The sequence below is a fragment of the Hemibagrus wyckioides genome, linkage group LG09 (genome assembly GCF_019097595.1).
Source record: "Hemibagrus wyckioides isolate EC202008001 linkage group LG09, SWU_Hwy_1.0, whole genome shotgun sequence".
NCBI classification, from domain to species: Eukaryota; Metazoa; Chordata; class Actinopteri; order Siluriformes; family Bagridae; genus Hemibagrus; species Hemibagrus wyckioides.
The window spans coordinates 18,639,052-18,655,058 of NC_080718.1; the positions used below are offsets into that span (position 1 = coordinate 18,639,052).

The 16,007-nt window shown below is 37.9% G+C and overlaps 1 protein-coding gene across 2 annotated transcripts in view; it reads right to left on the minus strand.

Moving 5' to 3' along the window:
• LOC131359931 (kelch-like protein 29) overlaps positions 1 to 16,007 on the minus strand; it is a 91,107-nt gene that overhangs the window by 20,386 nt on the left and 54,714 nt on the right. For both annotated transcript variants that reach the window (XM_058400084.1, XM_058400085.1), the window contains exons 8-9: positions 14,771 to 15,030; positions 3,590 to 3,788 (exon numbers count right to left, since the gene is read on the minus strand). In XM_058400084.1, the coding sequence (XP_058256067.1) occupies positions 3,590 to 3,788; positions 14,771 to 15,030 (459 nt within the window). The remainder of the gene's footprint in view (positions 1 to 3,589; positions 3,789 to 14,770; positions 15,031 to 16,007) is intronic.

A 16,007-nucleotide genomic window follows, 5' to 3' on the forward strand; every position in this document is an offset into this window, starting at 1 on the left:
GCCTGTGTGATTTTCTGCATTGAACTACTACTAAATAGATGTTCAGATAATTGCTTAAATGAGCAGGAGTACAGGTGGTCTTATTAAATATGTATGCATTTATGTATGTACGTATGCCTTTCCATTCTTTAACAAAGCTCAATTAAACATAATTATTTCATCTGTATAGTGCTTTTAATAATATGCATTGTCCCAAAGATGCTTTCATGAATTTGTGCTTTAATTAACTCTACCAGATGTAGAATTACATCCTCAAGCCAGAGGCCAAGAAAACCTCCTTGAGTTAACATCAATAAGAAGTATACTGTTATAAAAGATTAAAGACAAACATATCTTGAAAGAATATTCATCATGAGTAGGATGTGAATAGGACATATTGACCAGTTGACTCTTGGGATAAAGAAATAAACATGTTTACAGTAGCATACAGAGAAAAAAGGCAATACTAATCTGACCCATGAGTCATTCAGAGCTCGCTAATCTAGCATGACTGAGATCAAGGCCTTCGATCCGTGGCCTTGAGACAGGTTCCTGTGCCCCTACTGCGTACGAAACCCCACTGTGCCTGGGTCTCTGCCACTGACAAACCCAATGAGACAGGTATTAGAGGCAGGCCACGGGGGGCCAGGACTCTGCTGATTGGAGTGGATTAACCCATGCTTAAAAGAGATCTAGTAGTCAGCAATTAAGTGAATATTCTGATAATCATAGCATAGCCTGTAGCCAGAGGTCAATAAGTTCAAGCTAGTAAATTAATTTAGTGACCCTTTAAAGGCTATAAAAGAGGTTATACACTTTGAGCGTGTTAGTATATATCATCTTGTATAGGTAATGAAAACCAGTCTAGAGATGAACTATAAATTAATGCAAAAAAACTATTTTTAGATGTATGAGCAGGTGTAGACACGATCGTTCAAAATGGAAATGTGGTTTCATGCAGCAGACTTGTGAAGGTACACATCAGTGAAATTTACTGACTTGCTAAAGCTCAGTAATAAGAGGTGCAGGTGCTGTGACACCCACTGTTGACACTCTCTTTGGCAAGGACATGAAACTGCTGTGGCTGGACTCCAGGCATCGCATTTGACTGCATTTGTGTGGGGTGCTGTTACAGATGAACACAATCTTTCAGCTTTACCGCTCTATCAGAACGTAACCGCCAGGTTGGGACTCGAATAAAATCACAAATTGCAGGCAACAAACCAAATCATACACAAAAGTCTTCATGTCTAGGGATATAATCTGCAATTCAAGGTGGCAAAATACTCATCACTGTGCAAGGTGGCAAAAATTTGCAGACTCCAAAAGGTTATTTTCAGATATGTGTTGATATGTTATCTTTGTTCTCCCTATTTATGGAACCTTCAATTGTCAAAATAATAATGGTCCTCCAAAGAAGCACAGTGTTGTTCAGCCAAAAAAATAGATGGCAAAAGTACCAAATAGCTCAACAGAGGATGCTATTTCCACTGCTCTTCATCTAGCTCTCACCCACCTGGACAATAACAATACATACATTCGGATGTTGTTCATTGACTTCAGCTCTGCTATTAATACAGTCGTCCCAAGTAAACTGATCGCTAATCTCAGTGACCTGGGTATCTGCACATCCATTTGCAGTTGGATTATGGACTTCTTAACAAATCGACCTCAGTCTGTAAGGTTGGGTAATCACTCATCCTGAACTCCAGCGTCCCACAAGGCTGTGTGCTGAGCCCACTGCTCTACTCCCTGTTCACCCATGACTGTGTTCCACGGCACAACTCCAACATCTTCATCAAATATGCAGATGATACCACAGTTGTTGGCCGAATCAGCAACAACGATGAATCGGCCTACAGGGAGGAGATCCAGAGCCTGTCAGCATGGTGTTCCATGAACAAACTCACCCTCAATGGCACAAAGACCAAAGAGCTCATCGTGGACTTCCGATGCAGCAGCAGCAGACACTCCCCTATCTACATCAACGGGTCTGAAGTGGAGCGTGTCTCCATCTTTAAGTTCCTGGGTGTCCACATCTCTGAGGATCTGTCTTGGGATCTGAACACCTCAACTCTGGTTCAGAAGGCGCAACAGCGTCTGCACTTCCTGAGACGACTAAAAAAGTTCACCTAACCCCCAAGATCCTGACCAACTTTCACCGCTGCATTATTGAGAGCATCTTGACAAGCTCCATCAAAGTGGGGTATGGTAGCAGTTTGTGAAAAGAAATCACTGCAAAGGGTTGTGAAAACCACCCAACGCATCATCTGCACCCAATTACCTGCCATTGAGTCTCTTCACCACAGTAGATGTCTACACAGAGCACACAAAATCATCAAGGACTCCTCCCACCCGAGTCATAAACTGTCCAACCTCCTTCCATCCAGGAGGAGATTTAGGTCCATCCACACCAGAACCAGCAGGTTTAGGGCCAGTTTTTTTCCTTCAACCATAAATCTACTGAACTCTACACTACACCGCTAGGGCACTCATGTCTTACCCTGTACATTCTGTTATAATATAATGTGTAATATAATTATAATGTACATATTGTCCACTTCATAGATTACATCTAGTTTATCTATCTGTCTATCTATTTATATATATTTACATATACTATATTTATATTTATATATACTATATACTTTCTGTATAAACACTGTATATTATCTTTGTTACTGTTGTACATACAATGTACATAATGCACACATTTTTGCACAATTTATAATTACACCTGACACTTTATCTGCTGTAAATACAACTTGCACATACTTCTTTATGCACATTCTGACATAGCCTTATTTATTGATGTACATATTTACATATTTATCTGCACTTGTTTATTTGCACAATCTCTACTATTTGCACTTCTGGTAGATGGTAAACAGCATTTAGTTGCTAAGTACCTTGAAATGACAATAAAGTTGTATCTACCTACTTTTGAAATTACTCAAACAAATAATCACTGAACACTAAGCTAAAATAGAAGGGGTATAGATGCAGATGTTGATTATATTACATAAAATATTGGATTACATAAAATATTCACCTAAAATAATAAGATAGATTTACAAAAGACTAAAACAAACTACACACTGATTTTGGTTAGTGATGGTAAACTCAAGCAGTTTTATATCAGTGAACCAGGAAATTAGCTAAAACTAGCTAGCAAGAGCTTTCCCCCCCCAATCTTTTTGCTAGCATGATAATAACTCTGATGGTACAAACTAACTCAATGCTTATGGTTAGTTGACACAATACAATACAAAGTTTTTACATACAAAGACCATAGTGAGAAGTATTAATTTTGTTCCTGCTTTTTTAAAGTTAGGAATTTAGATCAACGCAAGCTTTCTAATGTTAAAAAGTCACAGATCTTAAATAAAAAATTTAAAAAAATTCAGTGAAGAGAGGGGGGTTGCTACGGTGAGCAATCCCATCACTTGTTCTACACTGAGTAATACAGAAAAGTCAAAATTCAATCCAGATGCTTAAAAAATCCACGGGAACAAAGTAATTGCACTTTTTTACTTTTTTAGCTCTGCTGCGTTTACATCGGTCACACTAATCTCATGCGATAGTTTGTTAGACGAGGTGAAGAGTGTACCTGCAGAGAGTCGCGGGCGTGTTCTGGGTGTCTGCATCTCCTGTCTGGCATGTGGCAGCATGTGGTAGCGCTTGGCCTCATTAACCAGGTCTCTGCACGGCTCTGAAGACTTGATCAGCTCCTCGTTGTCCACTACGTTCAGTAGGTAGCTGGGGTGGATAAAGGGCAGGCGCACTACAGCCAGCAGCTCTGACATATGCTGGGGGAAAAAAAAAAAGGCATTTCAGCCAAAACGGAAAGTTGATAACATAATCAGACATTTCTCACTATCTTGGTGGAGGAGAAAAGAAAACCCAATCAACACATCCTAACAAGAGCCAAAGACCTTGTGTTTGCATGTGAGTACAGATCCGAGTCATTATAAATAGATTATGCTTTCAAAAGCAATCGCTCATAGTGACAGCCCAACGGATAAAGAGCCCAGAGTGAGTCCAGGCTTGCCATTAAACTCACATAATAAACTTCAACACCAATTACCCAGTAATCAAAATTACCATCACGGTCTGGCAGCTTTACATGGCACTAGCCAGGTGTTAATAAGAAAAGAGCAGAGTAATGTACAGGTGGTTAGTATTTCCAAAACCAAAACTCAAGGAAGGGAGGAGGGTTGCCATGGTGAACAATCCCATCACTGAATGGCTCCTTGTTTCACTATATCTCCATCGAGGCCTTTGTCCACATCAGGGGAACTTGTAAATACAATGTAACACGGCCAACAGCTGGTGAGGCTTTTTAATGCCTCGCCCGCCCCTCGGCCCGTCCCCACTCTTGGCAGCGCTGGATTTCAAAAGCGAACTCGCCAAGCACATTATAAGACACAATGTAGGTCCACCAGAGGCGTAGCACCGAAATAACTCTGACACAGAAATTGGCCTTCAACACACATTCTCATTCAGATGCACAGAGAGACTAGTCTAAATCAGGAACTATAAAGGTCAGAGATGTGGGTGTGCTGGTGGCATTTCCATGCAGTCCCAGGTGAGAATGCTCTCGGGGAATATTTGCACCATCATATTCAGATAGTTTATCTATCTGGCATTTCAGGAAGGGAGGTCTAACATCGCCATTCACTGCTTTCCACGCAAGTGCAGGAATCTCAGTGATGAAAGAAAAAAAAAATATTAAGAATGTATTTTTTTTTAACAACATCTGCAGGCAATGTACCTGAAAAGAAATCTCTTTAGATTACAACCATTCTCTCCTCTGCTGAAGCAATCATGGCTTATCGACTGTACGATTTAAGAATCTGAACGCAGCCCTGCTTCTGCTTGGGCTTGAGCTGCTCTGCAATAATGTCATGGCAAGAGGGAGTTGGCTTACAGCACCATACATGAGATATGGAACTGCTGTTCTGCAAAAGAAATTCAGCTTTATTCAGCGTCGGGAGATGAATTGGCCATGATTCAGTGAACTGCATTAAGTGACAAAAATGTTATATTCAAATTACCAAAGGCATGTAGGCTCATGTGCCAAAGCTCAGAAATGCAGTGATTGCTTCGTGCCCTTGTAAATCTGTTTACAATAAGACTGCAATAGCAAACTCCTGGGCATTCAGCATGCTACACCTGTCTGCAATAAAAGTGCGCTGCTAACACGCTTTACAGATCTTCTGCAGGGCTAAGATCTGAGTCTCCATTAAGGGCTGAGTGTATTTTAGTCATTTGTTGTAGTGCTTAACAACATGCTGTTATCTAAGACTGTGTCTTGCTGCAAACTCCATGTGCACTGCTTCTACATTAGAGTTTCGATCCAACTCAAGTCATGTCTTGTGAGATTAGCTGTTACTTTCTTTTTCGGTGATTGAAAGAGCTATTTTCTCATGTCCTTTTCTATCACCAGAGGACATATTGGATCTAATCTACTACAGAGGAACTTTGCTGAAATGTTTCAGAACATTTTTCTGGCTGATATGATATGATATGATTTATTATAATATAATTTATTATAATATAAGGGTTTATTAGCACGCTTGCCTCACACCTCTGGGGTTGGGGGTTCGATTCCAGCCTCCACCCTGTGTGCATGTTTCGCATGTTCTCCCTGTGCATCAGTGGTATCTCTGAACACTACAAAGCTTAAATAAATTATTTTAAATGAAGTACCTCTTAGTTAAATTCTCTCACACAAAACTCTCTTACATTGGAAATACAATAAAGTTTAAAGTATAAATCTACTACAATTAATCCTAACCAAAGAATAAAACCTTCCAAGTCACTTCCCACTCCAAAAATAAAACTTATTTTCCAAATTTAATTCCAGTCTTTGTCATTTGTTACAATATCTGATACTGTATGTTTCCTCTGATATCTGATCCACGGTGTTTTGTTGGCATTGGCCCAGTACCAATAGTGGGTATTGGATCAGATCCATCTGATAAATATAAGACAATATATCAGAGCAGAACATGATGTATGTTTTCATTTTTATATTTATTATATATTTTCAAAAGGTGCTGACTTGAGGCAGAAATTCTATCATCAATCTATTTGATCTAATCAAATAAATCTTAAGTGCTAATTAACATATATTTCCATTAGCGTGCATTACACTCATGTATTTGTAGAGAGTGTAATATACATAAAACTATTTAATACCTGAATGAATAATGGTTGCATAAATATAACAATATTATGTTTTATAACCTTAATATATTGTTAAGGTATTTTTAGGAAAAGGTTGTGTCTGACTGTGTACGCACTTCAAGTCGATCAGAAGAAACAGTTCAATCAGTTAGCATAAGAACCATGAACCCGCCTCGAGTATTTTTATTTTAAATGCATGTTCCTGACAGTACAATAATCAGCTCTAATATTTTATTTCATGGCCAGACATGCTTGCTGTGTTCCCATTATTATCTTCAAGTGAAATAAAAAATTGCAATCCCCAGGGCAAGCCACAACAAGGCAGAATCAAATTTGTGATGGTTATTCCACAGCTTGTAGATATAAAAATGTATCTATCTAAGCCATAAATCATGAGGTTGGACTGCTCTCCAAGCAACTCCGAAGACTGATCGCAATAGAAGGCGAGGATTCATCGAGCTCTCCTTATTTTTTTTTCACTGCTCCAGGGCAGGGCTGTATGAGATAATAGAGGGATAGGAAAGATTACACAGACATTTACAAAAACAGGGATAATTTGTGCAAAATACACAAACACACATAAATCAAATACAAAGGAAACAATCTACACACCCCTGTTCAAATGACAGGTTTATTTGATAAATAAATGAAACCCTGAATGAACAGGACGTCCCTCTTAAATTCATAAAAGAAAAAGGCCCAAACTTATCAGGGAGGCTGCCAAGAGACCTACAGAAACATTACAGGAGCTGCAGGAATATCTGACAAGTGCTGCACCTGACAACAATCTCTCATATGCTTCACAATTTCATAATTCCAGACGGTACGTTTGGTGCAAAGATAAAGTATATCACCAAAAGAACATTATACCCACGGTGCAGCATGGTGGTGGCAGCTTCATGCTTTAGGGCTGCTTTTCTTTAGGCAGAACTGGGGCTTTAATGAAGGTTCAGGGAATAATTAACAACTACAAACTGACAAGTGATTTTAATAAAAAAAAAAAAAAACATTCAGGTGTCTGCTAGTAAACTGAAGATGAAAAGGAATTTGACCTTTCGGCAGTGATGAGAGTGACCTGTGAATCCATAAAGGAATGGCTTAACCAAAAGATCAATGTTTGTGAAGAGCACAGACCTGAATCCAACTAAAAATCTCTGGGGTGACCTGAAGTTTTACTGTGCACAGGACATGCCTTTTCAGTTTGATGGATCTGGAATGTTTTGCTATGAACAGTGGGAAAATATTGACAAGTCAAGATGTGCTGATAGACATGCTGATAGACTGTGCAACAAGGTTAGTGCATTCTTACCCCCTAAAAAAGTTTCTTATTATTTTCCCTTAATTTTTATAAGTTGTAATTTTACATGGAGGGTGGACAAAGTTCTGACATGATTTATCTTTGTTACCGCCAGCTGCCACTAGACCCACAGTATTCTTCTATAGCATACACCTCCACATGAGAAAAGAGCAGGCATTCGAAACGAACAGGATCTGAAGACACTCGTCTCACAAAACGTTACTGAGGTGAGAAGTGTGATGGAGAGAAGACAGATTAAATATGTCCCTGAAACACTTTCCTCCTAGTGGGATAAATGGAGATGTGTGTTCCAGAGACAACAGTAGGATCATCCTAGGTAGTGTCATTTCTCTACAACACACCTGTGAGCTTGTATGGAGGATTCATATTAAACAGCAGCCGGAACTTCACTGTGAAAAATGACCCACTATGGGTTCGATTACAGCGCTCCCTGATTGCATCTTGTCAGAGCCTAGAGAGAGCACTGGGGGTTTAGTATAGAGTGTCTTGAGAGACTGGGGACAGAGGCTACATCGCAAAAAAACAGAAAACAAAATCAATAGGCAGGAAATGCTCAAAGAAGGGGATGTTTCCATACCCTGTAAACATGGCGCTTTAAAATCTGCATTATTGCGAAGCTTCCTAGCAACTGCCAGCTTTCTGTGATTAAGAAGCCGTCAGGTTTGGAACGGTGGCCCCTCTCTGCATCGTAACACAGCGCTATGCTCATTCCCTGCCACCAGCTCTGATCAGTCAGAGAGTAAAACAGACAATTATAGAGATCTACATCTGGCCCGCAGCATGAGAGAGCGACTTCAGCTCAGGACTGTCACCGATAATTCACCATCAAGCTCCATTTAAACGAAAAATGTAACACAAATGCCTGAATTTCCACTCAATTTGCCAGGGGCAGCAAAGTGCACAAATAAAGTCTCAAAGCATCGGCATGAGCAACTTAGACAATAATCCTGCATGTACTAACAGATTATGTACCTAAGCATGGCATACTTTCAAAACACAGCTAAAGTACCACAGTAGATAATGATATATGTAAGATAATTATTTGTACATTGAATTGTGATTTGATGTTCTTACTTGTTAATGAAATTGTAGGAAATAAATGTCTAAATAAATAAAGTTTATACACCAAATAATTTTGTTACCACGATGAGAAATTGGTCTACAAATGCGGCACTGATGGTTTCAGTTTTCATAAAGGCCTCTGGAAACCAAATGACACCAAAAAATGGTCTAACACATCAACAAAGAGAAGAAAGTAAAAGCACCCCTGAGTCTCAGATCATAATGCACTGATGGATCAAAGAGTTTTGAGTGAGAAGTTTCACATCTAGACAGTCTAGACAGACAATAACCCAGAGCAGTGGGACACACATGACTGTGTATAGCTGAGCCAACATAAATGCATGCACACACACACACACACACACACACACGACACCAGACATATAAACACACCAGACACCAGACATCTAACTATACTTATGAGGACCTACCCTTAACTTCAGTATATAAACAAACAAACAAAAAACAAATGAATGAATGAATAAAAAAGCCTTTGTTTGTTTTTTTATTTTATTTATTAAAACATTGAATATCCCCATTAGGTCAAAACTGTCAGTTATTCCTACATCATAGTTGATCATTGAATAAGATTTAAACACATCCACACACACACACAGTCTTAATATCCTTATGAGGACTGTCATAGTCTTACTATCCTTATGAGCCCCTTCAGTGACAATTAAATCTAATCCTACCCTAAACATTGTTATGTAAACAAACAAACAAACAAACAAACAAATACATTAACAAATAACATAAAGCAAAATAGTCAGCTATACACCTATCCTTGTGGGGACATAGTTGATCCTCAACTAAGATGTAAAAACTCACACTCACACACACACACACACACACACACACTACATTGCTGCCAAATTGTACTGTTATTGTATGAGCCACTGAGATTTGTTTAATTACACAATGGAAGCTATTATCTAGATAAATGCAGTTTCTCTTTTGAAAGCATACAGCAGAAATTTCATATACACAGCGCCCAGTCATGTAGAAGTGTATTGATATTGCGAATGATTTTTCTTCAGTGACCTATTACTTACACCTGTATAAATCTGTCTTAGAGAAAAAGCTTGTACTCTGCACTCTTTCCTGCAGTCCAGGCAACATAAATCTACATACTTGGCAGAGTAAAACAAAGCACCTAGGAGATGCCATAGACTACTTTCTGATGAATATACCAGCCTGCCAAGAGTGCCCAATACCCCCCTCTCAAAAAGAAAAAAAAAAAACCCAGAGACAGGCACTGCTGAAGAGAATGTGAGATGTGAGAAAGTGTGAATAAACTGGAGTCTTTTAAGTTCTGGCTGGGTGTTATGTTGGATTTGTGATTTCACAGGCTTAGTCTCATGGGAGAAAAGTGAAGTATCGGACCTCTGAACTTCAGCTAAATTCAGATTGATTTTCTTTTCCAGAAAATGTTGTTCAGAAAAGGCTGTCTTGGGTCAAATAAACATCAGTTCATTGCATCACTATCTATTACTTCCTTTTCATGCCATCGGATCCAGTTTCACAGCGAGGTTCAACGTGCCCCGAGCAGTGTGCTCAATTGGCTGTCAGACTTCCTAGGTGGCTGATAATGCACATTTGCAGTTTTCAGTTATATTCAAACACATTACCTTGGACAAAGTGACATTAGGCTGTAATGTAATTCAACCAAGACAAACTCATTTCACAGACTACAAATGAAATGAAAATGAAAGAAGCTAAAACAGCATGTGCATAAAAACTTGTTGACAAGCTCTGCTTGCAATTCAAAATGCCTGGAGTATTGCTCATATGCAGCAAATTACATGTGACAGCTTTACAACTCTCGTGGCTCCTAGCAAAAAGAGAAATGTTTTACATTATTTTAAAATGGTACCTCTGAGACCATGTCTGTACCTGACATAGGTGGGATGACAGCTCTTTTTGCTTTTAAAGGAATGCTCCAGCATTTTTATTCAATCTTCATTTACAGAATGTGTACCGTATGAGCGATTACCATGAACAAAAAATTTCCCTGTAGTAGGAAAAGAACAAGCAACCTGTGACTTGACACTTGGATAAAGTAAAAGCCTCAAAGCCTAATGTTTGTCGTCACAACCATTTTAACATTTTTAAAACATTTTAATTACACGTACAGCTTAACTCAAAGAGCTGTAATTTTTACATAATTTCATATTAATAATTCTGTAAGAGAATAAGAGAATGTCTCTTCATATGTATTTTATTTGCTGTTATTGTTCTTGATTCTTATGTATTTTATAATCTACATTATTTTGTAGGGGTCTAGAGATTGTGTCATTGTGACGTGGTCTGTCACAATTCACATATTGGAAATCAGCATCATATTAAATATGCATGTAATGCAGTTGCACTCTTTGAACACCTGAGGTCTCAATCTGTGCATCTCATAAAGTTCAAATATACAGACAGCATGCTGGTCACGTGTTTGGTCTCTTTCGTTTGAGATCTACATTTGTGAAGGACGACAGGCTGTTAGCTCCTGTTACGGATTGTAACGACCAACACGCATCATAAGTTATACATCACACTTATATCATCATAGTAAAACAGCTCTTTAGTAGCTTTCACACAACACCCAAGGCCAAAGAAAACGGGCATTTGAGCCGACTTCGGGGTTCTCTTTCTGCTGCAGAGCTCAATATGTTTCAGTCAATAATTTTCTCTCTGTTTCAGACAGTCTGCAGTTCAGTTCAAGATATGGTAAACCTTTTTTTTGTTCACAAATATTAAAACTCCAATTTTTTTTTCAATTTCTTCAATATGTTGTTCTATAAATGGAATCAAATAGTAATCATGTATCCTATAAGGCAAATTAAATCAAATCATGACCAGAGTGTAACATTACACCCTAATAATGTTTATTGTCTGAATTCCTAAATCATAGGTTTTACCAGCAGATCTGGCTGTAACATAAACAACAGGTTTAAATTAATGCATGCATTGTAATATGTTACTGTTTCTATAGTAACAGCTCATTCACAGGGGCGTCGATAATAGATGCTCCACCTATTCTAATCCTAACGTCAAATGTGTTTAATAAAAAGCATAGCTGTTAAGCTGATGATGTCTTTGTGAGTTTCAGGTCACAGCACTTTGTCACAGGAAATTCTAATCAGTTTTCATCTTCTTTTCACAGTACGGGGTAATGTGTCCACATTATTATCTGCAGTAGTCACTTACATGCTACAAATACTAGAATCTGTGATTCAGCATAGCTTACTTGCTACATCAGGGACTGGAGATGCCGACAGCTGAGATCTAAAGCTAGGATGTCCAGCTGGGTTTAATCCCACTGTTTAATGCTTAAATTTACTCTAATTCATGCTATTGCCACAGTCAGTTTTTTTTTTTGCTCACAAATTATACCATATAATCAGCATGCTATTCCCAGACTGAACTCTTCAGAAAGTCTGAAACATACTGGTTTACAAGCATATAAGCAACTACCTCAGTACTAGCATGCTCAGGACTGCTAGAGATTATTTCCAGTCAATTCTACAGACACAGCTTATCAGTCTTTGCATTTGTGGTCTCTGGTTATTGTTATTTATTTTGAGGTGAAATGAATTCATTGTTTTTTTTCTGAAGTGAAGAAAAGATGAACTCTCAGTGATTGATATTTTAAATTTATAATATATATATATATATATATATATATATATATATATATATATATATATATATATGTATATTGTATATAATGCTAGGATAATGGATAATGGTGATGCTATAAAAGCAGAATTAAAAAAATATATATATATACATATAGTTGATCTCAGCTGGAATTTCTTGATTAGTAGATGATAAATATGATAAATAAATTATATATATATATATATATATATATATATATATATATATATATATATATATATATATATATATATATATGTTATCAAAAAATATATATAAAATATACATCTACTAATCAAGAAATTCCAGCTGAGATCAAATCATATTTTTATATTGTTTGATTTATATTCAAAAATTGTTTGTTTATATTGTTTATCATAATTTATAACCTAAGTTGACACAGTCTGGTGCAAAATTATTCACACCCTTGGTAAATAGAATAAATAAGGAATGTCATGGAAAAATGTTTGGGGTTTGTGGGTAATTAAATGAAAGCAATATACAAATAAAAATTCTAATTCATAATACATAATAGTAAAAAAAAACCTCTATATTTATATTTATATTCCACTTTATATATTACTCTTTAAGTTCAGCTGAGGGTCTAAGAACTTTTAAGCAGTCATTCATGACTTCTTGTATCACTGGGGTATAAATATGAGGTGACACAGGAGACCAAATTCCCTTAATCATTCATCAGCATGAGAGGCTTAGAGAATATGGCCTTCATAAATAAGGCAATGTCTATTAAAAATAGCAGCATGCGTGAATATGTCCAGATCCACTGTTAAGGTAATAATTATGAAGGTTTAAACAATGTGAGATGTAATAAAGCTGCCTGGAAGAGAACACAAGTGTATTTTACCCACATGTGGTGAGAAGGACGGTTACAGATGCAAATATTTTTCCAAGGATCACCATTAGAGATCTGCAGAAGATGGAATCTTTTCTGTGTCACTAAGTGTCCAAATCCACTCTCAGACACAACACTCTATTTCAAAGACACCAGAAGAAAGCTTTGTCTTTAATCACAAACATAGGTGCCTGGCATTTGCTAGATTATTCAGAAAATCTGACTAGAACCAGGATCCATGATCAGATGAGACAAAATCAGAGCTGTCTAGCAGCATAAGACTGAAATTAGGAGTGAGGTAAAAAGATGGATGGTTAAACAGAGGAGACTGTTCAGCATGCTAAGGATCTCTTATATTGTAGACCTTGTTTTTCTCCAGAGGACCTGATTAACTTATTAGAATAAATGGAGTTCATGAAATGATTTTTAATGGTTATTAATAAAGATGTAATGTGGCCAAGGTGTACATGGTTTTGTCTGCAGAAAATTCTAGTTTTAACTTTTAGGAAGTTGTTAACTGGCTAGCTAAGCTTAAACAGTGTACAGATTAAAATAAATGTATGCCTAGGTAAGCCAGGCCCAATTTTGCTGTCAAAGACCACAATCTCCCATTGAAAAAGGATCCTTTGAGATCAGAGTTAAAACACATAATATGGCTGCCACGTTCTCTGTCAGAAATTTGTGATTGAAATCTCAGAGTGTGACCACTGCTACAACACTAATATAACAGAAGGATGGCGAAGGATAACATAAAACTTGGAATGAAATGTTTACATCTGAGGATGAAATCTTTTAAAAAACTGACCTAACGTTATATTGATTTCATTCAATACATGCTAATGGCCATTCCATATTGTCCTGCCGTACATTTCTCTTGCTACTAATTGCAACTCTTATACCCAGAGTGTGTTAAAGTGAGCCCATTTCTTGCACAGACTTGGATGGTGTTGATGGATGTTGTAAGCAGATCCACCCGCACCACACTTCCTCCGATCTTCCAGCTCTGCTTGACTGGTCCCACCATCTCACAGGGTACGGGAATGGCTTGCATTGAGACTATTCTATGTTCTAGCACCTAGGCGATGGAATAAACTTCCCCCTAGATGTCCAACCAACGTTCAAAGACCTACCTCTTCCTATAATACTTAAAAAGTTGTCTGTGTGCTTTTCTTGCTGTATTTCCTCCCTAACAGAGCTCTAGACTGATGATATTCTTAATGAACATCTACTGACGTATTCATTGAGCACTTCTGTAAGTCGCTCTGGATAAGTTCGTCTGCCAAATGCCGGAAATGTAAATACAAATGTACGTCTTCTGTAATCACAGGTCTGTTGATAAAGGATCTTTATCATAAAATCCTACACAGATGTTATTGTGCAGTCTGGTACAGAATTCAGTTAAAACTGGAATCATTTTGTACAGTGTGACACTTCATCATAAATCATAAAGTACTGCAGTAATTGTATAGTATAAACCCGGCTTTAGATATATTTATATTTTTATTGAATTGCAAATTGAGAAAAAGTGTTTTATTGTTAAAATAAACATATTTTCTTTCTATTTTTTGAGTATGTAGCACAGTGCTAGTTGTGCATAGGTTTGCTGTCAGTGTGGTTAACTTAAGTGATTTTTTTTTTACCAGCTTTACTAAGAAAGAAAATTCAGATCTTCAATCCCATAATCCATTACTAACATTAAAATGATGACTGACCTGTACTCGATTGCTGGGGTCTTTCTTGATCCATTTGATAACAGTCTCATACACCAGCTCCTCAGCTTTTGCGTTGAGACTGTCATTGGACAGGTAGCTGATGAAGTCCTCTTTGGAGATGTTGAGGATCTCTTGCTGAATCGCCACCTCCGGAAAGTTCTGTAGAGCGAAGGCCTTGGCCATGCTGTGGAGCTCTGTGCACTGCATGGCCTCTGCCATCGCCAGCACACCCAGGCAGTTACTGGCTGTCAGCTGTTTCTCTGTATGAGATTAAAACACACACACACACACACAAAACACATGAACAGTGAGACAAGACACACACACCTGCCTTTGAACCTTGTAAAATGGACATTACAGCCTGTGCCTTCAGGGATGGTGTTTGCTGGATTAAATTTCAGCGTGTATTGCTATGGACCCGAAGAGTGTAATATCTCAAGCAGATGGCGGGAAGAAGAACCGGGAGGAGAAAATCGATTGGACATGGAAGCAGGAGGCTCACCTGGGCCTTTTGATTAGTGCAGACAGACACACACTTTTTTTCCCCACTGCACAAAAGGTCAACACAACGAAACAAGAGCTCTATACTGTGCTTTACATCACAGCTGTAATGAACAGGAGCTTCAGCACTACTCATGGCTGTCAGTGCATATATGAGGAACTGACAACATGCCCCGGTCTAGCACAAACACTTCCGAGGTGCAAATTGAAATCTCACTGTCCTGCCTCAAGAGTAGTTATCAGTTATTACAGAGAATAGATAGAGAAGATTAACATAGGAACTTGTGACAAGAAGAAACCGAAAAGAAAAAAAAATCCTTTTTGCTTCACATTTAATAAAGCAATTCATCTAACAATGAAACGATGTTCCTGAACCAACTTATAAGAAATCTACAAAAAAGTTAATTAAAAAAAACTCCTAACATCTTACTTTTCATCCACACTGAATGCATTTTGAGTTATTCTACACAGCACACCAGTGGCTGCAGATATATTTTTTTTTACCCATCCTTCTTTCTTTATATTGAATATTGTTGCTCTTCTACACTGAATTCCTACTGGAGTGAATGTCATTTCATACGAGTTGAGGTATTCATGGATTATTAAGTTGCAGATCCCAGTGGAAGACAGTGGCAGAGGCGCTGGAGACGAGGGGAAAAAAAAGCGAACCTATGCTGTCAAAGCTCCCATCATCCTCCAGACTTTTTGATTTTGCTTGAAATGTAGCAAACCAGGC